At 44.3% G+C, this 25,374-nt stretch overlaps 1 protein-coding gene across 6 annotated transcripts; it reads left to right on the top strand.

The window, feature by feature from the left end:
- The first annotated feature begins 157 nt into the window (after positions 1–157).
- Positions 158–25,024, top strand: CDC25C (cell division cycle 25C). 6 transcript variants are annotated; one of them, XM_077924700.1, is made up of 16 exons: positions 158–321; positions 2,142–2,353; positions 4,757–4,839; positions 5,626–5,659; positions 7,406–7,442; positions 7,598–7,687; positions 7,920–8,018; positions 8,799–8,927; positions 12,516–12,596; positions 13,906–14,061; positions 15,236–15,337; positions 17,134–17,196; positions 17,672–17,770; positions 17,990–18,123; positions 18,256–18,367; positions 20,130–20,630. In XM_077924700.1, exons 2-16 carry the CDS (start codon positions 2,172–2,174, stop codon positions 20,268–20,270), a joined length of 1,542 nt encoding a protein of 513 aa, XP_077780826.1. In that variant the 5' UTR covers positions 158–321; positions 2,142–2,171; the 3' UTR covers positions 20,271–20,630. The 6 variants fall into 6 exon arrangements, with proteins under 6 accessions (XP_077780826.1, XP_077780824.1, XP_077780822.1 ...); XM_077924698.1 differs by lacking the exon at positions 20,130–20,630 and adding an exon at positions 24,795–25,024 and having other exon boundaries at positions 185–321; XM_077924696.1 differs by having other exon boundaries at positions 185–321; positions 7,409–7,442.
- Positions 25,025–25,374: the final 350 nt, after the last annotated feature.

Here is a 25,374-nt window from a genome sequence, read left to right as displayed (position 1 = left end):
GCGGAAAGCCGCTGCGGAACAATAACAAGCGTGGTAAGCAAAGCCCCGCCTACCACCACTACGCTCTCCCAATAGGTGCTGCGGGGCGCCTTTGACGCCCGTGGCTATGTTGACCAATTGAAAAGCTGTTCAAGCCGTAGCTAGGGCTCCTCTTCCTCCGCGCTTCGGTGGTTGGTTGACGAAGAAGACGGCGTTTGGGATTGGCTGGCTGCTCGGGCGGCAGGTTTAAGTTCCCAGACTGCTGTCCGCTTTCGAGCCTGTCCCTTCAGCCTGGCGAGGGAAGGGCTGGGCCAGCGGCGCGGCTGCGTCGATGGGCAGCAGGTGAGTTTGGGGGAATGGGAGCGGTGCGGTGGGATGAGCTCTGCTCGGAGTGGCGGAGTCTCGAGGGGACGGAGAGATTCCCTTGGTGGGGAGCAGTCGAGGCTGTCTCTGCCTGCGGCTGCAGGTTTTGGCTGCCCTTGTATGTTTGCAGTATGGGGTCAAGGGAGTCTGGAGGAGAGGAGAGCCAGATTTAGGTGTGATAAGGCCCTAAGCTACTGAAGGTACGTAATGGGGCCCTTTATATGTCCAGCTGTCCTTTGTCAACAGCAAATTGTCGCTGTTTTTTGTGTTGAATATATGCTATTATGGTAATTTATGGACCTAATAGGTATCTGAAGCCATTTGCACATAACAAAAGTATGTATTTTATCAACGTAATTGTTGAACTGAAATACAATTAAGAAGTATATTAATAGTGAAATAATTATTAAGCTCTAACTTAAAATGATTTTTTATTCATAACAAACTTAATAATGCAAACACATTAGCATTTGGCAATAACAAAAGTTCCTTTAAAAACACAATTTACAAAGACTCATTATCTAGTCTCCAGAAACATGCTATAACATGAAATAATAATAGCAAACCAGTGGTATTTTAGGGAGCAGGCTAGCAGGCAGGGTCCATTACTTACATCATAGGAGCCTACACAACACAAAACACTGTTGCTGTATGTAGGTTCTATTTTATTTATCTTATATTTTTGAAATGTACACCCAGTTTTTACCCCTTTAAATCTTTTGGGGGCCCCCAAAACAGTGGAGCCCTAAGCTATAGCTTGTTTAGTTTATACGTAAATCTGGCACTGGAGGAAAGAGTCTTCAGACAACCTGAAGAAATGCAGCTTTGTGAGGGATTAAACTTCCATGGACAGATGGGTGCAGGAAACTAGCAGATATTCCTACATGCGTGGGGCCGGGGAAGGGTGAGGTCGCTGGGTGACAAACTGCAACAGGAACACACGGCTGCGTTGGTGATAATTTACCAACAGCAGGATGCTTTCCTCCGCAAACCCATAAGCTTGATTCAAGCCACGTATGACAGAATTGGCTTTAATCATAAATTGCCAGAATTTGACCTTTGCTTAGCTTTGGAAATGGAAGATGCGTACAGTGGTACCCAGGGTTACATACGCTTCAGGTTACAGACTCTGCTAACCCAGAAATACTACCTCAGGTTAAGAACTTTGCTTCAGGATAAGAACAGAAATCGTGTTCCAGCGGCAGCAGGAGGCCCCATTAGCTAAAGTGGTGCTTCAGGTTAAGAACAGTTTCAGGTTAAGAATGGACCTCCGGAACAAATGAAGTACTTAATCCGAGGTACCACTGTATATTGATGGGTTTATAATCTTTTAATTTTATAACCCCTTAATTTGCATGAGGGTTATGTTCCAGGGTTCACTCCCAAAGCCAAAATTGTGTATTGTCAAAACACATTGAGTGAAATGGCAAGTGGGATTGCCAAAGGCTTTTCCTGGATGCCCACCTGCATTCTACTCCTTCCTTATTTTTTTTTTTAATTGCCAAATGCATAAAGCTGAATGCACACAAGTTAAATGTGCATAAATTGCAGGCTTACTATGTATTTTATTTTAATCCTATCACTACCAGTTTTGAGTGGTTCTTTTGAACCTCACTGCTGTCAAGTTTGTTTTATGTATGTATGTATTATGTATTATACATAAAAAAAAGTTTGTTTTATGTATGTATTATGTATTATGTATTATGTACTGTTTATATTGCAGTTTTTGTGTTTATGCTGAAAGATAGTCTGGTTATAATAAAAAGCAGGATGTAAATAGTAATTGTTGTTCTCCACAGGCAGCTGCTCAGTGGATTCTGTGTCAAACCATGTCTGAGAACTTTCCCCCCATAGAAGCTGATGCTTCTCATTTGTGTCTTGGGTTCCGATCCAGATGCAGGATGATTATGTTCCAGGATGCTGAGTTCTCACTACCCTTTACTCCAGAGGCACCTCTTACCCCAATCTCTAGCCTAACTCAGGGTTTCAGGACCTTTAGCACATTAACCGGGTAAGTTTCTCTTTTCAGAATAGTGAAATGAGGTAGAAAATTTCCTTAATTTAGCAGCATAATGAGTGGATACAATATGGTTCACGTTAGGTAGTTCCAAATGTGTAATTAATTTTTCAGATGACTATCTCTGCGAAGTATGCATGCACATATAACTTACACACTATCGCTATCCAAACACAATGCAGTCACAGGAAATCATTCTTTAGGTGAGTGTTTGCACAATGAGTCAACAATTTCCATTAATTCCTATGGGAAAATGTGTTCCCCACCACAGAATTTTGAATCCTAAAGGACAAAAAACTCTGAAACCTTGCAAAAGGCAAACAAGGAAGGAAAAACGCTTTGTTTGTCCAGTCTCTTCTCCCACTATTGTCTCTGGTAAAATGGCCAGTGGGGACCAGCAAAACACAAGGCTCGTTTAAGGCTTTATTTGTTTACAGTACTACACACTGTTCTGTTTGGAAATCTGAATCTGCAGTATGTATAGTAAGGTTTGAGTATTAACATGAACATAAGTGAATTTTTGTATAGCGGGACCTGCATTTATTATTGTAAGACTGGGGTTTGAAAAGGAGAGGGCTAAATCAGTTGAACTGCTGGAAATTTAATAGCCTTGGCAAGTATGTCGTTTGTTAGGGAAATAACAGGTAAATAGGCTACAGCCCAAACAACTATGATTATTTGAAAGCTGTGGTAAAGGCATAAAAACAAATGTCAATTTTCATCTCTTGTACTTTGGGTGACTGTCTTTTTCATGGATACTGGTGAAATAATTACAGTGGTACCTCGGGTTAAGTACTTAATTCGTTCCAGAGGTCCGTTCTTAACCTGAAACTGTTCTTAACCTGAAGCACCACTTTAGCTAATGGGGCCTCCCGCTGCTGCTGCCGCACCGCCAGGGCACGATTTCTGTTCTCATCCTGAAGCAAAGTTCTTAACCTGAGGTAGTATTTCTGGGTTAGCAGAGTCTGTAACCTGAAGCGTATGTAACCCGAGGTACCACTGTATTGAGAACTGACAGCATAACCATATTGCATTTGACCTAGTTTGTATTTAGTGCTGAGCAGCATACATTGTGATTTTCTCCCCCTTCCATAATTAAATCTGGCTTGTGCTAATTAGTCACAATTTTTCTTTCATTATTTATAAAATATTACTTGCATTGAAACATGTTATTTTGCTCTGTACATGAAAAGTACAAATGGTGACGATGACACACACTGGCAATGTGGAGAAAATTCATGCAACAGAACAATGCACTTGTTCTGTTAGCGCAACAGAACACACACACACACCTTCTTATTTGTGTGTGCCCCACACCATCCCCAAATTTGCCTTGGAGGTTTGGGTGGGGGACCTGGACCAGAATTAGGGGGCATATGAGGAAAGGAAGAGGGGAAGTTCCATTGAGTCCTTGTGTTGACAGAATGAGTGCATCGAATACCACCCAAAATATTCATAGCAAAGCAATAGTACATAAAATCACAGGTGATAGCCACTTAAATAAAGTGGTTGCAATTAATCAAAACACAGCAGCTAATTCTAAAGCAGATCATGATAAAAATTAGATCAAAAAGCAGATCATAATAAAAACAACTTAAGTGCTCTCTAAATGGTGTCCCTATGGCAGTGTTGTAGTGCTGGAGCCAGACTGCAGCTGCAAACTTAACCCAGTTACCTGGAATTAAGCCTCAATGAGTTCAATAGGACTTACTTTTGAGTAGACATGGTTAAGCTCCTGTTGGAAGTTGGCAAATGTGGCTTAAGGTAGTCAGTGAGTCTTAAATGCATCTCGCTTAATCTAAATCCTAATCTGACTTCAGTCCTTAGTAATGATTTCTCTGGTGCAGCATTCTAAGGTGGTTGTCATCCCCTGATCATGTGTAGTAGAAGCTGATGAAATGGCAACTGAATGCAATTTGTCTACTAACTGTGATAACTGTCTTAGGAGAGAAGCACACAGACTAGAAAACACTCACAAACTTTATATTTCAATCAGAAATTCAGTCTTTTATGTCCTGTATTACAGTGGTGCCTCGCAAGACGAAATTAATTCGTTCCGCGAGTTTTGTCGTCTTGCAATGTTTTTCGTCTTGCGAAGCACGGTGTCGGGAAAGTTTTGGAAAAGCTTCAAAAATCACCAAAGTCTTCAAAAACCTCAAAAAAGGCTACCACACCGTATACTATGAGTTGCTCCTCGAAGTCAAGTCGCAACTGTATTAACGGTGTTAAGAAAAAGGAAACAAACTTGCAAGACGTTTCCGTCTTGCAAAGCAAGCCCATAGGGAAAATCGTCTTGCGAAGCAGCTCAAAAAACCCTTTCGTCTTGCGAGGTACCACTGTAATTTGTGTAAGATATGTGTGTTTCTCCCAAGCATTCCTGTGACTTTGTTCATGCAGGGATACACCAAGACGCTGCCTAGATCTGTCCAATCTCAGCAATGGGGAAGAGGAAACTGCCTTCAACTTCAGCCAGTCCCCAGGTACATTGGAAACTGGTAATAGTTGTTGCCAGCAGCACAATTCTCTGCATGCTGCTGCTTGTCTTTATTCCTGCAGCTCTGTTCAAATGGCTAATGTGTTAGGGCATTTATATTGGCTGCCCAATGACAACATTCTCTGAATGGCTCACTAAAGTAAAATAACCATAAGAAATGCAGCATAAAATTGTCAGTAAACCAAGCCCCCTCAGATAATTTGATTACATGTTAACATGCCAGGTAACTTGTGGAAACAAGTGCCCTGGACTCTCCCACTGCCATTTTATTAGAACCCTGGGAAAGCTCTCTTCTCATTGTGTGCTTTCAGTAAGCTTTTGTGATTTGTTTTCTGGTTAGTCTAGGACAGGGGTTCCAAACTGGCCTGTTGTCCACCAGTGGTTCACAAGCGTCATTCAGGCGGTCTGTGGCATGATTGCAATAAATATTAATATTGGTTTTTAGTTGTATTTTCATTGCTTCTTTTATTTCTTAGGTTGTATTTTATTGTATTCCAACTTTAATTATATGGAATGCTAATTGCAATACAATAAAATACAATATACTAAATAAAGTAAGCAATTTAAAAATGCAATTAAAAGTCACCATCTAGCACAGCTGTTACAATTGCTACAAAAGGAAGAAAAATCCATTAAGTGGTCTGGCAAGTTTGGGAACCAGTGGTTAAGCCATTTTTACAGGTAAGAACAACTTCTGGCTTTTATCTTGTCACTTACACTTCAAGCCTTGATCTTTTCTCGTCTTTGCTGATTTTTCTTTATTCTTTTACAGGTCAGAAGGGTTCAATGGGACTCCAGAATAAGCTGTAAGTTATGCCATCACATTCTTATAGCATATTAGTATTAGCTCCCCACCCCCACCATTCGTTTAAAATGTTGATCTGCTTTCAAAGCTGAGAATAATGGGGGATAAAGCTGAGAATGATAGAAGGAGAGAGGGAAGATGCTTTCCCAATTAGGTGGTTTCCTTTTTTGAGCCCTGAGTGCTAGAAATCTGTGAACCTGAGCAAAGCACAGACATATTTGGGTTCTTTGGCAGCAAGTATGTTTTATAAAAAGGTAAAGGACCCCTGACAGTAAAGTCCAGTCTCGAACGACTTTGGGGTTGCGGCACTCATCTCGCTTTACTGGTCGAGGGAGCTGATGTTTGTCCGCAGACAGTTTTCCCAGGTCATGTGGCCAGCATGACTAAGCTGCTTCTGGCGAAACCAGAGCAGCGCACGAAAATGCCGTTATCTTCCTGCCGGAGCGGTACCTATTTATCTACTTGCACTTTGATGTGCTTTCAAACTGCTAGGTTGGCAGGAGCAGGGACCGAACAACAGGAGCTCACCCCGTCGCGGGGATTCGAACCACCGACCTTCCGATTGGCAAGCCCTAGGCTCAGTGGTTTAGACCACAGTGCCACCCACGTCCCTAGTATGTTTTATAGCTTACCACTATTGTCTTTTTCTAGGGTTTGCCAAAGTATATTTAGAAAATTGTAGAGATGCTTGCGGAGGCTTTTGTTCTTTTTTGCTTTTCTACCAAACAGTCTGGCAGGCCCTAGATTCCTTTCTTCTCACTTTCCTTAAGACAACTTATTTGTTCATTGCTAAACAAGATGCATTGGAAGTGCCTTGTAAACTGGGAACAGCTTGCTACTAATTTGCATGGTTTAGTTGCATATCACATAACTTTCATGCCTGGTGGACACAGGTAGAGCATATGTGCCTGTTTCACCATCTGGGTCTACCAGGCAAATTGAGTTGCCAAAGCTCTTGATATTTGCAGTCCCAAACATTCATATCAATAGTTTGACCCAAACTGTAAAGAAATACAAGCCAGACCTTTTCAGCCTTAGATGGATTTATTCACAATACAGATGAACTACTGTAGCCGGATTCATTTACATGATTAAAATGTGGGTTTTTATCAGTAGAGGGAAAGGGTGCATTACCCTCTGAATGTCTGTCTCTCTCTGTTGGAAAATTCCAACCCAAGTGCAGGTGGAGAGTGGTTGGCTCATTGCTTAATTTTCATGCACCCACATCAGTAAGTCCCTGTCCCTGAGCTGAGGGTGCTGAATCTATAAGATGCTGGTCCAATTGATGATATTTTGCTCATCAGGATTCATAAGCAAAATGGCTGTACAAAGGACTTGCACTGCTTTTTCTTTTGTACACCCGTGTTCTAAAGATTTGGTCTTTGCTAGGTTAGTTTATTGTGAGAATAAAGAGAGCGTTGGGGTTTAGTTTTGTGTGTCATCTGGAAGTTGACCCCAGATGTTGGAAATATGAAAAGTGAGTGGGTAGCATGAACTTAACACCAAGTTTATAAAATATGGAACTGTGAATAAACCAGGTGGTGAACTCTAAAGTGATTTCCAGGAAGACCAGGAGACCTTGCCTCAAATCTTCAGACTGAAAAATTGGCTGAAATCTCTTCCTGCTGGACAAGTGTTACCATCCTAGTGGACTTCTAGGAAGTGTATGCAAGGCAGATTGGGATTGACAGATTGACCGCTCTTTTTCAATGAGAAGGCTTTCTGACTAGTTGTCTCTTTCTCCCAGCAGACTTTCAGGGAGGCAGTCTTCACAATTGCTCCAGGTGAGTATTTCCTGTCTGGTGAGGTGGGATTCATTCACCTCTTTGTAATATTCTGCTGCCAGAGAACTGTGAGTCAGAGGAATGGGGGCCCTAGTTCTAAGATTCACAACCAATATTAATTTACTGATAATGTGTTTCTCTGCATGGTCTTCCAGTCCCGGGTACTGTGTAGCACACCGGACACTCCAAGCTGCTTCCGACACATTAGCAGGGTGATCAGCAGTCCTTCCATGAACAAAGAGGATGTGAGTATTTATTTCTGCATCAAGCTGGGGTTTGCAGCCATATTAGTAAGCTGCAGGCCGGGATATCAGGCAGGCAGAAGTCTTTGCTTACCAGAAGGGTACAGATGTTAGGCCCTTCTTTTCACTTCATGGTGATAATACTTAGCTTAACTTCCCAGAAACTTCCCCAGGTTCTTGATTCCAGAGAGTTCTCAACTCTAAAAACCACCTTTTTTTCCTTATCTCCTTTCAGGAGGGTAGCCCTTTTAAGCACCCAGGGTGGAGATTGCCCAAATCCCTGCTGTTCTGGAAAAAACCACCAGATGCACAGCAGTCCTATTCTACTATGCTGGTAAGTTAATACTGCTTACTTGCTGTTCAAATAGAACTAGGTTTGGACCTTTTCAGCTATGTGTGGGTATAGATATTAAGTAGTAGTCAGACCTACTACTTATCAGTATGCCAACACCATAATTTGATTTATGTTTTCAGTTTCATCTACACTAACACATGGGAATCCATGCATTGCGGGTCTACATATTTTTTCTCCTCTACAAAAATCATTGTTCCTTGGGAGCATTAGTCTAACAGAGTACTCCACTTACCGGTAAATGCCCAGTTCAGGCCAGACTTTCAAGCTTCACAATGCAGGGAACTTCTCCATTGGACATGAATGGGGATGAAACATTTGGTTAGGGAGCTCAGAATTAATCTCCCAGCAGCAAGGCATGTAATGCATGCATTGCGGGCCTCCATATGTTGGTCATTTTTAGGTGCCAGCTATCATTGTGGGGTGCATCGTTTGTTCCTTCTTACAAGGGAGTTGTGGCTCACCAGTTTATGTGCAATTATATATATGGTTACATTTTGAATTGCCAAAACTATAACAAATAGCACGTGCACTTACAGGAATATTCAAGTATTGAGACAAAAAAGCGTACCAACAGAACAAGTGCTTTCATCTCAACAGTTAAGGACAATCAAATATTTCCTAGTACAGAAAACTAATATAAAAGCCAAATTACCCAACCACAGATATATAAAAGTTCTAGGGGAAAGATATATAGATACACACACATATATCATACCAGAGAAGCAACAGGTGCCAGATGTGAGCTTCTTCTCTTGACAGGAAGCAGGTGATCTAGAGGAGTATGAGATGAAAGATCTTGGCAGCCCAATTTCTGCAGGGACACCACCAGAAATGCCAGAGTCCTTGGGTGGCTTTCCAGAACTCTGCCCTGAACAGGAAGAGACTGAGGTGAGACGAATGTGATATGTTCACTCCATTATTGGCATTTGTGAAAAGCAAGAAATCTTAGAAGATGGAAAAGTATATCTTGCCAGTTACGATTCTCAGGGGTGCCAGAACACAGTGGTCTTGGATCTGTTCCTACTACAAAGCTGCCAATGTGGTTGGAGAGAGAGTTTGGAGCCTTTTGAGAAGTGTAGTTTGGTAATGGCTAAATCATGGACTTGTGTACTATTGCACTGAAACATCATGAAGCAGTAGAAGACTTGTAGGTACCGTATTTTTCGCCCCATAGGGCGCACCGGCCCATAGGGCACACCTAGTTTTTTGGGGGGGAAATAAAGGGAAAAAAATTCATTTGCGGAGAGCTACCTGAAGCCTGGGCGCGACTGCTCAGCGCGCCCGGGCTTCGGGACAGATGCAGCTCTGCGCAAGCCGTGGGAGGGCTCCCGCGGCTTGCGCAGAGCTACCCGAAGCCCGGGCGCGGCTGCTCAGCGTGCCCAGGCTTCGGGATGCAGGCAGCTCTGCGCAAGCCGTGGGAGGGCTCCCGCGGCTTGCGCAGAGCTACCCGAAGCCCGGGCGCGGCTGCTCAGCGTGCCCAGGCTTCGGGATGCAGGCAGCTCTGCGCAAGCCGTGGGAGCCCAGCGGGAACTCCCGCGGGCTCCCAAGGCTTGCAGATAGCTTCCTGAAGCCTGGAGAGCGAGAGGGGTCGTTGCGCACCGACCCCTCTCGCTCTCCAGGCTTCAGCGAAAGCCTGCATTCGCCCCATAGGACGCACACACATTTCCCCTTCATTTTTGGAGGGGAAAAAGTGCGTCCTATAGGGCGAAAAATACGGTATTTTGCTCAAAAGTAAATGTTTAAGTGTCCCAACACCTGTAATAGTAAAGTGTTCACAATGGGTCACTGAATTTTTTCACCCTGTTGCCATAGCTGTGCTGAGCAGCTTCTGTATTTCACCTCCTACCCTAAAGATGATCTAGTCTTGATTTCAGCATCGTGACTTCTGAAAACCTAGATCAGTGTTTCCCAACCGGTGTTCCGCAGCACACTAGTGTGCCGCGAGATGTTGCCTGGAGGGAGGCGGGCGAGTCGGGCGGCGAGAGGCGGGGCGGCGGCAGCGAGGAGAGGCCGCGCCTCCTGCTGCTGCCTGGCGCTCCTCCTCGCAGCCGGCAGCGCTGCCTGGGCGCCTCCGCGCGACTCTGCCTCGCTGGGTTTGGTCTCCCAGCAGAGACGGGTCACACGCGCCCCTCCCTCCCTCCCTCAGCCTGCGCGGAGGGAGAGCCAGAGAGAGGCATCGCTCCTGTGCGGCGGGAGAGGGAGCAGCCGGAGGGCTCCCCCAAACGAACGCATGGGACCGGAGGGGAAATCCTCTCCGAGGAGGATTGAGCGCAGCCGAGAGAAGCCTTTCGAGGAGCTGCCGTGTCCCCTGGAAACCCCCGTCCCAGCTCTGCCTGCCTGCCTGCCGTGGGGCTCGTATCGCCCTTTAAAGGGCGCGGGAAACTAGAAATGTGGGGACTTGGGGTTTTCCTCAGGCTGAATTCCGAGCCTTTTCACAATCTGGTGGCGGGAGAGAGGGGAATCAGCTGCGAGGGAGGAAATAAAAGGAGCTGCTCGCCTTTCCTATGGCCAGGCTACACAGCTGCTGTTTGCAGCCCAGTCTGAACGCCGCCTCGCCAACCCCGTCGATAGTTTCTTAGGCACCCCCCTCCCTCCAAACCTGCTTCGCCCTGGGACGTGCCTATAACTATAACTCGTGGTTCTGATGTCCCAACGCTCCCACGAGGCACATTTCATTCAGGCGGAGGAGGGGGCCGTTGGCTAACAGCCAACAGGCAGAAAGGACTGTCCAACAATGCGATTATCCACACACACGCATCTGATCCATGGATTAACATCAAAATCCTTGCATTAAAGCTCACTCCTAAGGAACCAGTGGGTCATTAGGCTTTCAGATGCACTTTGAACAAAGAGATGTTCAAAGGGAAAGCTGCTTTTAATAACGCTGCTTTTGCAGGTACTATTGGTCTGGGTCTCATCCAGCATCTTTTCAGTACACCCAGTTAGGATTCAGCAGTCCAGTTGTACACTCTTGGGTATTCAGCATTAGCTTAAGGCGTGCAATAATCACATGCCCACTTTTGCAGCATCTTCATAGCATCCCAAGTCACTCTTGGAATGCTCTCTTTATCATACCCTCCAAGTGTTTACTTGTGTAACACACCCTACCATATCTTGCAGAGAAGCACTTCAGAGAGGGCCAAATTGTCATCATTAGACCAGTGTTTCCCAACCAGTGTTCCGCGGCACACTAGCGCGGGGCTCTCGCCGCCTGGCTGCCTGCGTGGCGCTGACGTCACGGGGCTGTAACGTGCCCCACATAGGCACACGCGGGGCGGCGAGCGAGCTCCCTCCCACATCCCATCGCCGCTCGCTTCGGCCAGCCTACTGGGCTGTCGCAGGCGGAAGGCCTGCGCATGTGCGAGGTTTCCGTGCCTTCGGGATTCCCTTCACGCCTTCCTCCTCCCGGGTCCTTGAGAGCGCGGGAAGCGGCAGCGCGAGACCGGCGTTGAGCCTGGTAGGTATTGCGCTTGCCAAGGCAGTCATTTGGGAAATGAAAACTTGCAAAGCAAGCAACCAGTTCAATCTGAAGTACGTGTATGCTTAATATCCTGTATCTGAAACCTGTTCTGCCCCCTCCCCCACACTTGGTGCCATTTTCATCTACACATGCAGCAGAGTAAGTTGACCCAGAATAGTACCAATTCAGATGGCAGATGGGAGAATGACAGTGCTGAATGCTTTCCCATGTAGAACAGTCCCTGCAAACCTAGCATATTTGGAAGAGGGATGCTAGCCTAACCATTACCTTCTATGCTGTTACTATTTTTTTTTTTTTTTTTTACATAAGTAAAAAGTGACCTTTCCCCATCTGGCATGGTGGTGTGCCTCAAGATTTTTTTCATGAAACAAATGTGCCTTTGCCCAAAAAAGGTTGGGAAACACTGACCTAGATACAGTTCAGTTTATTTTCCATCCATTGTCATTTCCGCAAGAGTCATCCAACCGTCTGCAGTAAATGGTTAAGAGTAGGAAAATGATGAAATGCGAAAGTTCCTTGTGAGATCTCACAAGGATATTAGATCCAAGTGCAGTAGTTTTTATATGGAGGAAGGCTCAAAACATCACACAGTGGTTTCATACATTATGCTTAATGGGAGTTCTAGGAAAGGTTGTCAAAAATAGGTTCTGATTATTTGTCCCATTTTTGTTCTATCATACCAGAATTACACTCCTTGTCCACCCCTAAAACTCAAGGTTCCCTTATTCCATCTACTATTATTGGTCTTCTGTCCCCAAAGCTGAACCACCATATGCATTTATTCCTTCCTGTGGCAAGCTTGTATGTAAAGCTTTTGGGCATCTGTAGTACTAATAAGCCGTTTTTTTTTCTGTACAAAAACACTACGTCAGTTGAATTAAGGGGAGGGTCATGTTGTTTCTTCCAATGGGCGGAGGAAACCGTTTTAAGTTCTCCTGTCTTCATACTGTGAAATACTGCTTGGGTTCTGCATTCTTCTTTTATGTTTCTCTTAGAAGCCACTTTCTGGGCATCTCTCCAGCATGGCGATTTTGCTCTCTGGACCACTTCTTACTCAGGACATCAGTGTCAGTGAGGCAAGTAGCATATAGCAAACCTAGCCTTCCTTGGTTGCCCATGGCAAGTAAGATTCAGACTAGAGGGAACCCTGAAAATGTAATTAGAAACCGCATCAGGGTTTATTAAACAATTTCTTAACGTTTAATCTTCGGCTGAATAGGTAATTCAGGATGCAGCGCATAGGGAGCAGAGGTTTACCCCTCCTCTCCAAGCTGTGATGTTCCTTCAGATGAAGTTAGAGATGGCGAACCTCTAGCTTGCATGCTTAATCAGGCCTGCCAGGCCAAATTAGCCAGGTTGCACCTACCTGCCAACCACCTGATGTCATAATTGTCACGCGTGTGAAGGAAAGACTTAAGCATTTTGCAGAGTTCCCCAAAAGAGACCAGAGGCAATTGTACTTCATCCAGCAGAGCTTTACTGCTACTGAAGTAAATGAGCAGAATGGCCACAACTCCAATACATTCAGGATTGACACAGTTCATCAGAAATCCAGTTGCAGCAGACTTAACTTAATAATAACTTATGCCAAACTTTTCCATGTACAAGACTAGGTTTTTTTACTAAAAAATGTTAAAAGAGGGGTAGTCATACATGGGGGCAATTGTCCTCATTTTCTTAATTTTGAGTCCCCCAAAATAGGTGTGATTTGGCTAATTTGTCTTATACACAGGCGTGTTATACATGGGAAAATACGGTAATAAGACTAAACTCTATATACAGAACAGAACACCACACCAGAACAAAGAGATGGAAAGTAAGTGAAACCAGGCTCCTTCTGGCCTGACTATTATAGTGAGCATGACCTTGACAGAAAGTTAATAGAACCAGTTTAAACCAGCTGTACTCAGCTTCTCAGAAGGAATAACCCAAACAAGAACCTTCTCTCACACAGAGAAGAAACCTTCCAGAACCCTCTTGAACTAAGCAGAACAGGAAAGATCTCTACACATCAGATCAATACTTTCTGTACTAAGATAACTGACAATAATGACACCAGGTGTGCGCAGGTAAAAAGATAGGTGCTTTGAAGTCACCCCAAACAGCTGACCTTTGTGCTTTAGAATGTTGTATCGCCTGACATCAGGTGGATTCCTACTTGTCAAATTTGGGCCCAGGGTGGGAGTAGGGGAAATAAGAATCTGCTCTTTGAGCTCCCCATCCCTGATCTTTCTAGTAATTACCAAAAACTAAAATCCTGATGATGAGGCTGGTGCTGCTCACCACCAGCCTTTTCTGTAGGAACCCTGAAACTTTGTCGATGAAGCAAGGGCATTCCCCACTGCTCCCCAACTTTCATCACTGCCTATGTGCCACTCTGAGCAGGTCTCTATGAACAAGACCCGAGTCTTCCGATCCCCATCACTGCCAGAGAAACTGAACAGGCCTGTGCTGAAGAAGGCAGCAAAGAGCCAAGATGAAGACGAAGCACCCATCAAGGTGAAACAGAAGCACAGCCCAACCCAAGAGGAGCCAGATGGGGTAAGATCCTGCTTGGTTCAAGTATGAGTTCCTGGGTCTAAGTGGTGACAGCAGAATGGCAGTCCCATGTGCTGTATCAACAGGTAGCTATCGGGGCATAGCTGCTGTCATGAGAGCGTACCTGATGATGCAGGTAATAAGCCCATGTAGTCTAGCATTCTCCTCTTGCAGTGGTCCACCAGATGCCAGGGAGGTGGGGTGTCACACGCAGGACCTGGGTGTTGCAACACTTTCCCCACTTGGTTTCCCCAGCAACCAGTTATTTCTTTGTTCCTTGAGGCAGCATATAGCCATCATAACTTAGGGGCCCATCAGACTGCTGTTTAGTTGCGGACGTATGCAGCAAAATGTTTCTGATTCATAGTGCATTTGAAATGGATTTGTACTGAGCCATCCAAACATCATCCCGTTTTCTCAGTTGTTTTGCGATGCTTCCCCAACCTACCTGCGTCATTGCATCCACACTTCAACTGCCCGTTCCATTGTTCATGTTCCGGCTACCCGTAATTCCCAGCTGTGCAAATTAGTCATGCCATGATGCCACGCCACTACACTTTCATTTCAACACCTTTTCAGTTTTTATATTCGGGCTGTGATTGCTGTGCTAAATGTTTGCTCATTTCCATTAAAAAGAAAACACCCACAGGAATGCCAATTTGGGGAGTTAACAGGAGGGATAGGAGAGTGGCTACGTCACAAAGGAGCAGATGCATTTTGGCACATTGCCAGAGCACTTTTGTGTGATAGTACATTAACAGCAAGAGTAAAAAGATGAACCGTAACATTTGTACTGTAAAAAGTTAGGGGGTTTTAGCTGGAAACTTGAGGATGTGCACTGATTGCAGCCAATGCAGTATCAGCAGAACTTTTGCGTGCGCAAATGGTATTGAAAGTTTGATTGCATACAATTGCCCTGATAGCATCATGAGCAAAAACCATGATGCATGCACAGTAGAAAGGATGCCTAGAGGGGGCCCTAGAAGCCATTGATAGCCATGAATTTCTCCAAAACGCTTTTAAAGTCATCCAAATTGGAGGCCATCACTCTATCTTGTGGTAGCATATAATTTCTACTATCGCACTTGTGTGAACAGAGAGAAACTAGCAAGTAGGTAGCTGGGCAGGGATTCATTTGCTTACATGTTGCTGATGACTGCCTGCTTTGTTTATATAGGTAATGCATTTGAAGAAGGCAGCCTCCCTTTCTGACATGGAGATTGTCAGAGCACTGGATCAAGACCACAGCTTCAGGCAGCTGATTGGAGATTTCTCCTGTGTAGGTTTCTCCAACCTTTGTGGGGCAGGGAGGCTGGCTTTTGTCTTTCACTCTCCAACGATGCTGAATTTCTTACCTTGATTGTTGACCGATGCTGGGAGATGCAAGCTTTCTACATATTTAAACTGCCTGTTGGTAGTTTATTCTCTTTTGGGGGCAAAGCAGGGAAGGACAGAGTTACAAGTGGACTTGGGGGTGTATATTGATATACCACACAAACACACACACACGCCTGATTTTGTGACCTAGCTGTAAGACCACTTGCCTGTTTTGGGTGGGGTTCCAACTAATAATGCCTTTCTATAAGCAGCTCCGTACATGAGTCAGGAAGATCTTAACCAGATTGGTACATATATGTGTGAGAATTGTATTGGGGTAGTTCAAGGGTGGGGAACTTTTGTGGCTCTGGTGACCCCACTCTGTGCACCAACTTTGATAGATGGGGTGGGTGAATCTACCTGTAAGTCACATGGCATAATTGATGCCGCATGACTGACATATGGGTTGCCCTGCCCATGTGTCAAAATGCCTTTCAGTTCCTACAATCCCATCAAAACTTCAGCAGCTATCTTTAAAAGGATGGGAGGAACAGTTCTTCATGTTAAACTGTTCTGTACTAATTAATGAGAATTGAATGTTATAGTATAATATGGCCTAGATGCCACTGTGCCGTTCATTCCCTCAAGTCTTGTTTTACCGATTGTTGTAGCACAGAATCAGATAAGATTTTTTTCACAATCCGGAGACTCTAAGGACATGGTTCCCAACGCGGGGCACATGCTCCACAGGGGGGCAATTTGATAATGAGTTATTAACAGTTAATGGCCTTTTAGGCTTCCTCCACATGAATAGGAGTTCTCTTTTTGAATAATAAGAATTATATGTCATAGGGGGCATTTTTATTCTTATTGCAGGGAAGCTTTAGAATATGGGGACTGTCTGCTGAAAGTTCTGAATGGGTTATCCCATTTGTCTCTTGCTGCATCATCCTGATTCATTTTACAAACAGGAGTGCAACATCACTTCTCAGAAAAGGTGTTTGCATATTACCCCAAAAGCCTATTTGCAACCCCTCAGTGTTGCCAAAATAGCTGCCCTTCGTTACGTCTTTAACTAGTTGCTGGAACGTTACTTGCACCTAAGCTGAATATAGCTCTGGTGTTTAAGAGTTAAATAGCAGCACTGTACATTTCTCCAATGCAAAAGTGGAATAAAATGCCATTAATCATACTATCAAGAAACCAACTGGAAAATGAAAAGAACAAAAATAATCTCCCTTCATTCACAATCTGCTGTGTTTTGCTCTTTACAAGGTTGTATAGGGCTCCACTCCAGGCATCTTCCCTATGTCGTTATCCCTTTGTGGCATCAGCCATGTTAATCTGCCCCTGACAATTCCAATAAAATGTATACTTCCCCCCAATTTGTGTAATTCTGCCAACGGTATGAGTTTTCAGACTATAAAGGATTTTTCTTGTAGAACTCTCAACGCTGCCTTGTAATCTTGCAGAAAATGCAGCCTAGCAAATAAAGATCAGGTGGTTACGTTGCTTTTCAGAGCATAAGGACTGCTTTTGAACCAGGAATCATGATACATTCAGTGCTTCCAGCCCAAATGTCTGCATGTTTTCTAATAAGTAGGTCTGATTATGGAGTTCACTGGGGCTTGGTTCCAATTAAGTGCACTTAAGATCACAGCTTTGGTTTTAGAATTTATCTTGCTGGGTCTTAGGAGATCTGGGGGGCTCGGGAGCTATTGCAAAGCCTGAAGTGGAATGTGGCTGCATTGTCTCTAGGTGTATTCACTGCCAACAGTAGCAGGAAGGCATCAGGACCTGAAATACATCACTTCAGAGACTGTGAGCAATCACCTCTTCTGTTATCTGTGTGCGTCTGTGTCTTTGGCCCTTTGGTTTCCTCCACAGCAGCTGAATTTTGGCTCCTTGACCCACACTTGGTTCTATAAAATCCCAGAAGGTACTTGGGGGGGGGGATATAGCTGTCCGTCCCACCCCAATACAGATTTGTGTTTTGTGCACTAACTGAAGGACCCCAGCTATACCTCAGTCTACCTTTAGTGTTACCTGCTAGAGCTATCCTCCACCTTAGGATATAATAGGTAACCATGTAATGACAGGGAAGAAATAGTAGAGCTTGTGGTTTTGTTTACTTCATTTTTAGCCCACCTTCCCTCCCAGGAGCTCAAGGTGGTGGTAGAGATGATTCTTCCCCCATTTCTAGCTGCATTTTATCCTGACAACCGCCCTGTGATGTAGGTAAGGCTTGAGAGACAGCGACGAGTTGAACTTGGGTCTTGTTCTGCTATTCTTTTAGATGGCTGCTCTGCTCCAAGGCCAGTTCCAAAGCCTTATAGAGAAGTTCTGCATTATTGACTGTCGCTACCCCTATGAATATGATGGGGGACATATCAAGGTGAGAGAATCATGCGCTTAATTAAGGGTGGTGATTGGTTTCATGGGCTGCATGATGGGATGGTCGTAGCTCAGTGGCAAGGCATACGCAAAACGTCACGGTTAAATCCCCCACACCTCCAGGTGGGGCTTCTGCATATCAATGCCAGACAACCACGACCAGCTGATGTTGATGCCTTATACCTCATTCTGAGAATTTGTTTTCTGTTTCTAACTACAGGGGGCTCTGAATATCCCCAGGGAAGATGATCTATTTGAATCCTTCCTGAGGAAGCCTCTTCTCTCATCAATGCCTCAGAAGCGCCTCGTCCTTGTTTTCCACTGTGAATATTCCTCAGAGAGGGGCCCAAAGATGTGAGTGTGGGTCTCAGTGAGGCAGCTCTTGGGAGCAGGATAAACAGGTGGGGTTTTGGAGGTCCTTTGCTTGATAGGGTGGCTTTTGTCTTGCCTTTCTGCTTACTCTTCCTGCCTTGCTGTTACTGGAAGGTGTCGCTACCTGAGGGAAGAAGACAGAGCCATGAATGAGTATCCTGCGCTGCACTATCCTGAACTGTATGTCCTTCAGGGTGGCTATAAGGACTTCTTCGTAGAATACAAGGTAACAGCCAAGACTTTGACTTCATAATCCTACCATGCAGGAACATCTCATTCCAAGATTTGGGTTCTCCTAGCAAATGGAAAAAATGATGTCTTGTCAGTCCTCTTGTGCATGTTTTGAGGGACAAGAAAACAATAACTAAAAACAAATCCTAAAAAGATCAGTATAAAATGTCTCTATAATGCAGCACATTGAATGCCAACAGCTGAGATAGAAAGAAGCAATCAAGAATCAATTATTGTTCATTTAAAAAGCTCAGGCGAATGAAATACTTGTAACCAGGCACCTAAAATTAGGTAACATATGCACCAGACTAACAACCCGGGTGAGGGTGTTGCGCAGTTGTGGTGCCACCTCAGTGAAGGTCCTGTCTCCGCTCTTCTACCTCTGAAAGAGGAACACCAGAGGAAGATCACCTTAATAAGCTTAACAAATATGGGCACAGTCAGTCCTTTGGACTCCAAACATAGATCTCTATAGGTATAAACCAGCACTTTGAATTACAACTGAAAGCACATGTAGCTGCAGTATTTTGGACCAGTTGAAGTTCATTGTTTGTTCAATTTATATACTGCTCTTCATCTGAAGATCCCAGGGCGGTTCACAACAGGAAAATACAAAATGAGAATACAAAGCAGTCTTCAATGCATTTGTCGTAGCCTTGCTTGGAACTCAAAAATTATAGCTCCCATGTTTGTGTTGTGGGCAGACTGTCGGGGCTTTCTCTTACTAGATGCTGGTCAGCAGGTTGGTAAAAAAATATATCTCCCTATTATGATTATGCCAGGCCTCATCACTGAGGATGTAGGTAGGTAAACTGTTGTTGTTGAGTGATGTGCAGGAATCCTGGAATTCTGTGCTTAAAGAAGCTTAAGGAAATCTATATTGCACACATTTAAATTATGGGGCAGGAATGCACCAAATCTGAAGGAATGTTAAACTAGAACCTGGTTGACTCAACCTAAGCACCTTGGAGGAGGCCTGGGACATAGATGTAATATGTTTCTTGTGTAGAACTTGAAATCCTTTGATGTGACATAAGAAATTAGATGGGGAAGAAGAAGAAGAAGAGTTTGGATTTGATATCCCGCCTTTCACTCCCCTTCAGGAGTCTCAAAGCGGCTAACATTCTCCTTTCCCTTCCTCCCCCACAACAAACACTCTGTGAGGTGAGTGGGGCTGAGAGACTTCAAAGAAGTGTGACTGGCCCAAGGTCACCCAGCAGCTGCATGTGGAGGAGCGGAGACGCGAACCCGGTTCCCCAGATTACGAGTCTACCGCTCTTAACCACTACACCACACTGGAAAGGATGTGTTGCCTCTAGGGCAGTGTTTCCCAACCTTGGGCCTCCAGCTGTTTTTGGACTACAACTCCCATCATCCCTAGCTAGCAGGACCAGTGGTCAGGAATGATGGGAATTGTAGTTCAAAAACAGCTGGAGGCCCAAGGTTGGGAAACACTGCTCTAGGGAACAATGTTGAGCAGCTAATTGTACATAGAAGCAGGAGAATATGGAAGGGAAAGGAAACCATATAAGAATCTGCTTGAGTCCCATCCAGACCCTTTCTTGGTTTCTCATCCTTTAACTGAAAAAGTCCACAAGACTTCAGTTTTCCTCCTCCTATGTGCCAAAGAGCTGGAAATGCGCTGTATGGGGTTTCTTAAGTTGTAGCTTGATATGTTTGTGATGAATTCACTGGGTCTTTGGCTTTAAAAGAAAAGCTCCAGACCTTGCATTCTGCTGCATCTCCCTTCCCCTTAGGAGCTGTGTGAGCCCCAGAGCTACTGCCCCATGCGCCACCAGGACTTCAAGGCAGAGATGCTTAAGTTCCGCACCAGAAGCAAGACATGGGCAGGAGAGCGGAGGTGGAGGGGTCAAGTTGCGCGTCTCATGAAGCTGTGAGGACAAAGGCAGTCTTGGAGAAGGGATTCTGCTCTAAGAGGCCTCTTCCCTGACAAAGGGATAACCTGAGGTCTCTATAATTGACTGCGCCACACAGAGGCTCAGAAAGTGAGGAAGCCAGCACTTAGGAGTGCGTGTCAGTTGTTGCAATAAGGAGAGCTCAGAAATGTTAGGGAAGCGTCATTTGTGTTTCCACAATTTTTCATTTAGGAAAGGAGCTCAGTGGGAACTGGCACTTAAGCGTCTGGTTTTAATGGAAGAATAAACTGTACTGGAACATAATACCTGTTACTCCTTTGCATATGCATTTCTTCCTGTGCAGTGTAGTGGCCAATATATTACAATTTTGGGGAAATATAACTAATATCTCCTAGATTTATTTCTTATTTATTTATTGAATTTATATACCGCCCTATACCCAGAGGTCTCAGGGCAGTTTACATAAAAAGATCACAGTATATAAAATAAAAACAAAAGCAATAACCCAATAATACCCACCCCCCGAAAGAGCCACATTTTGAAAGGGTATGGATACATAACGTGTGAAGGTGTCGGTGTTGCTCTGTATAGCATATAAACATAAGAGGCACGCAAGTTGTTTGAGAGGGATGCAAAGAGTGGGTGGGTTTCTTTGTAACTTTTAAGTTTGAACCACATCTCTGTTGCAACTGATCCACACAAACCTGGGAGATGAAGCATGCGGGTTGTCTCCAGTGTTAGTCCTTCTCAAAGAAAGCCCATTTAAATTTGTGGACATGACTAAGCTAGGTCTATTAATTTCAGGGGGTCTAATCTGAGTACTTGGCTATAACCCTGTATTTTAACATACTGTATAGGCATGTTTGCTTAGAATATTATTTATTTACTGACATTGAGGGAAGAAGATAAGATAAATAAAGGTAAAGGACCCCTAGTCCAGTCAAAGGCAGCTATGCGGTTGCAGCGCTCATCTCGCTTTCAGGCCGAGGGAGCCGACATTGTCCACAGTCAGCTTTCCGGGTCATGTGGTGCAACGGAACACTGACGGAAGCCAGAGCACACGGAAACCCTGTTTACCTTCCCGCCACAGCGGTACCTATTTATCTACTTGCACTGGTGTGCTTTCAAACTGCTAGGTTGGCAGAAGCTGGGACAGAGCAACGGGAGCTTACCACGTCAGGGGGATTCGAACCGCCGACGTTCTGATTCGTAGGCCCAAGAAGCTCAGTGGTTTAGACCACAGTGCCACCCACGTCCCTCATAGAATTTGAAGGGACCGCAAGGGTCACCTAGTCCAACTCCCTGCAATGCAGGGATCTTTTTCCCAATGTGTAGCTCAAACCCACAACCCTTCGCTCGTTTGGTAGAGCATGAGACTCTTAATATATCTATGACAATTGCCAACATGAAGATAATGGGTTTAAGGCAGCTTTAAAGCATAAGTGTGTGGTGGGGGCTCCCTAAATGTCTGATGGAATTTTAAAGAGCAACCTCAAGAAGCAGTGGTGTCTCCTTGATTTGAAGGCTTCAGTTGAAAGGTTCCTACTGCAGATTTTTAAAATTGCCTGCTACAAAAGAGATGTGCCACCAGATGGTGCCACTGCAACGCTTAAGCCCAAATTTGAGCGAGGGGGAAAATCCTTTCTGTCAGCTCTGGGTGGCAACTTCTAGGCAGAATGAAATGATGACAGCAGGAAGCAAACTGGTAAAGGGTCGGGATGCACAGAACTGTAGCAGAAAAGCCAACAAATGGCCTTGTGACACCTTAAGAGGTGAGCAGGTTTATCAGAGCATAAGCTGTGGGTGGGCTAGGGTCCCACAGCATCTGATGGACTCTGGAAGAAGCTTATGCTACCATAAGTCTGTTTGTTTTGAAGGTGCCACAAGGCTCTTTATTGGTTTTGCTGCAACAGTTATTTCTGTTATTGGTGCAGAAAGGGATATTCTGACTCTGCTTTTGCTTGGTACCTTTAGTCCTGCAGTTGGCATTTAATGGGAACTATAATGTCCTAACCCATTCACCTGATATAAAACTAACTGAAACAAAATGAATAGCAAGCACAAAATTGAAGTCGCAAATCAGATGGCACTGCAGACATCAATTACCTTATGTGCTGTCTTCTAATTTGTGCTCGTATAAGCTTAACAAACATATGGATAAGCTCTTCAAAAAGCGCTCATATGCTCACATAATCACTGGTGCATTATTGTAGGGGCGAAAACCACCTCCAACATCTGGGAGCATCTCCCTGCAGGCATACAAATCACAAATGTTTTGGGTGCTCATTAAATTGATAGCGCGGAAAAACTCCTAATGCTTTGCTGGCCCCTATGCTCAGCACTTCGCAAAACACTGAGCTTGGGGCAACAGCCCCTGCACTGTGGATCCCACATGCCCATCAGCCAGCTGGCTGTTGGGATCCTTGGAAACCTGCACAAGGGAATTGGACGGGTGGGTGGGACAAGTGTGTGATGTCATAATTATGTCATGTGACTGATAGGTGGGTTGCCTGCCCACCAGAAACGTTCTCCACCAATTTGGTATATGCAAGGCTGGTCCTTGCCGTACATCAGGACAAAGGAACCTACTTCAGGCAGTACTGGCAACGGTGAAAGGCAGGAATTAATGTTGGCATGGGGTGGTAAGGCTTTTTGAAGCAATGCAGGGTGGAGGGGACTTTGCTTCAGGCAGCAAAATGCCTGGGGCTATCACTGTGATGTAGTCAGTCATACCAGCCACCCCATACATTCTGTTGCTTTTGCTGTGGCCACACAACTAAAGACGGGGCTGGCCCAAGACATGTTGGCATCTGAGACAAAACTCAGTGCTGTGCAGAATGGCATCGCCATTTGGTCCTCTGTTTCTTTCCTCCTGCTTGCTCTTCTCCCAAGGCAACATTTAATCCTGGTGCTCATGCACTACTTTGGCGCTAAGAAGTAACTGTCTGCTTTCTCTAATGCTCTTGCTTCCTGAAGCCCACCAGCAGTAACCCAACCCACGAACTGAAAGAATGCTTCCAAACGGAGTCCTCAGATAGTGTCCCGTCTCCCAAGGTTCTAGCCTGTATCTGTTTCCGAAGTCTTTTGGGGTAGTGGCTGTGAAGTCCCATCTGTTTTGGCTCAGTACATGTTGCATAGTGACTGGAACGTAGAATCATCTTCTTGGAGGCTGGTTCTGTGTGCCTGGGGGCTTAATAAAAATAACAAAACAAAAGTGCCCCTCTGTTGCTAGGGGCTGGAGCGGGGGCCTTCAGAAGTCATGCCAACAACCCGTCTGTGCACAGCAGTTTCACTGCTGAGGGTCAAAGTCCCGCTGGAAGGGAAAGCCCTCTACTCAGTCTCTGGCTAAAGTCATTACAGCATCTGGCTATGCTGTTAAAGAAAATGGGGAAACAGCTGCCTCTACGCTGCTGCCTTTCCAGGTGTCCATGCTAATTGTAAGCAAGGGGGTGTTCTCATCTGATCAAAAAAACAGCACTGTTGTCAGGTGATAATCTGGTTCAGGTGTGTGAATGAGAGAGAGAGAGATTAGCCCAACATCACTTGCTCTTGACTTTTCTCCTTTTCTGTGTTTGCATGGAACAGTGATCCTGTTTGCTAACAGCCACCAGATTACAATGGTACCATCGGGTAACAAACACTTCAGGTTACAGACTCCGCTAACCTGGAAGTAGTACCTCGGGTTAAGAACTTTATCTCAGGATGAGAACAGAAATTGCGCGCTGGTGGTGGGGTGGCAGCAGCGGGAGGCCCCATTTGCTAAAGTGGTACCTCAGGTTAAGAACAGTTTCAGGTTTCATTAATAAGAGTGTGGGGAAAATATAAAGATCTGTTAGAGCGGAAAACACTATGGTGGCTGTCACCCACTGAAGCATTTTCACTTAAATCGACCAAAAAAGTAACCCAGTTGACATATAGAGAGTTGTTAACAGAAGAAGAAGGTAAACTCAGACTAAAAGAGTATGATGAGCTGAAAGACTATTTACAAAGTTGGTTACACCACAGGCAATTAAATGAAATTTTTAAGGAAGACAATAAAAAGGGGTTTAGTTATACAATCTCCAGATTTCAAAAAGAAATAGTGGAAGAGAATGTTAATTGTTAAAAAAAGCATATAGTATTTTATTAGAGTGGGAAACCAAAGATGAAGATGTTAATTCAGTTATGAATAAATGGGCTCAGGATGTGGGACACAACATCCAATTTGAAAGTTGGGGAAAATTATGGAAAGTTGATATAAAATTCACAGCTTGCATACAATTAAGAGAGAATTACATGAAAATGATGTATAGATGATATATCACACCAGTGAAAATGGCAAAGATGTTTAGGAAAGGAAATAACAGGTGTTGGAGATGTAAGGAAAAGGAAGGAAAATTTTATCATATGTGGTGGGAATGCAAATGCATTAAAAAATATTGGTAAATGATATACAATGAATTGGAAAAAATGTTTAAAATGAATTTTGTCAAACACCCTGAAGCCTTTTTGTTAGGTATCTCAAACCAAGAGAAAAACTGACATTATTTATGTATGCTACAACAGTGGCAAGAATCTTGATTGTACAATATTGGAAGATGGAAGAAATATCATCAAAGGAACAATGACAAGAAAAGCTGGTGAACTATGCAGAATTGGCTAAGCTAACAGACAAACTATGAGAGAAGGACAAAAAGGACTTCAAAAGAGTCTGGGAACCATTTACAGTTTATTTGCAGAAACAACAGAATGGACTGGATTCACTGGCAGGATTTGAATAAACTTTCACAACTTCATTTGAGTAACAGATATTTTAGAGAAATGATAAGGGGTTTTATTGTTGTTTAGGAAAAGCAGGATACGATAAATAAAACTAAATAACTCAGCAGAGGGGGAGTTGAGGGAAGTCCAGAGGAGGGGAGGGAGAATAATTGTAAATAACATGATGAATGAGATTTGTATCATTAATTGTCATATATGAACGGTTTCAGGTTAAGAATGGACCTCCAGAATGAATTAAGTTCGTAACCAGAGATACCACTGTACTTCTAAATGTCCATAGGGAATAAATTTATGGCACTCTATAATCCTTCCAAAATTTCATTGGTTGTGCCAAGGATGGCTTTTTCTTCTAAGCTTTCTGCTC

The sequence above is a fragment of the Podarcis muralis genome, chromosome 2 (genome assembly GCF_964188315.1).
Source record: "Podarcis muralis chromosome 2, rPodMur119.hap1.1, whole genome shotgun sequence".
Lineage (NCBI taxonomy): Eukaryota > Metazoa > Chordata > Lepidosauria > Squamata > Lacertidae > Podarcis > Podarcis muralis.
Note: the sequence above shows the minus strand (reverse complement) of the source record. Positions and strands in the feature narration are given on the sequence as shown.

Bases quoted from the DNA above. Each gene is read 5' to 3' on its own strand.
- CDC25C (XM_077924700.1), top strand. From the start codon at position 2,172: ATGTCTGAGAACTTTCCCCCCATAGAAGCTGATGCTTCTCATTTGTGT. The intron at 15,338-17,133 runs GTAGGTTTCTCC...CATTGTCTCTAG, and splicing joins TGATTGGAGATTTCTCCTGT to GTGTATTCACTGCCAACAGT. The intron at 17,771-17,989 runs GTGAGAGAATCA...TTCTAACTACAG, and splicing joins ATGATGGGGGACATATCAAG to GGGGCTCTGAATATCCCCAG.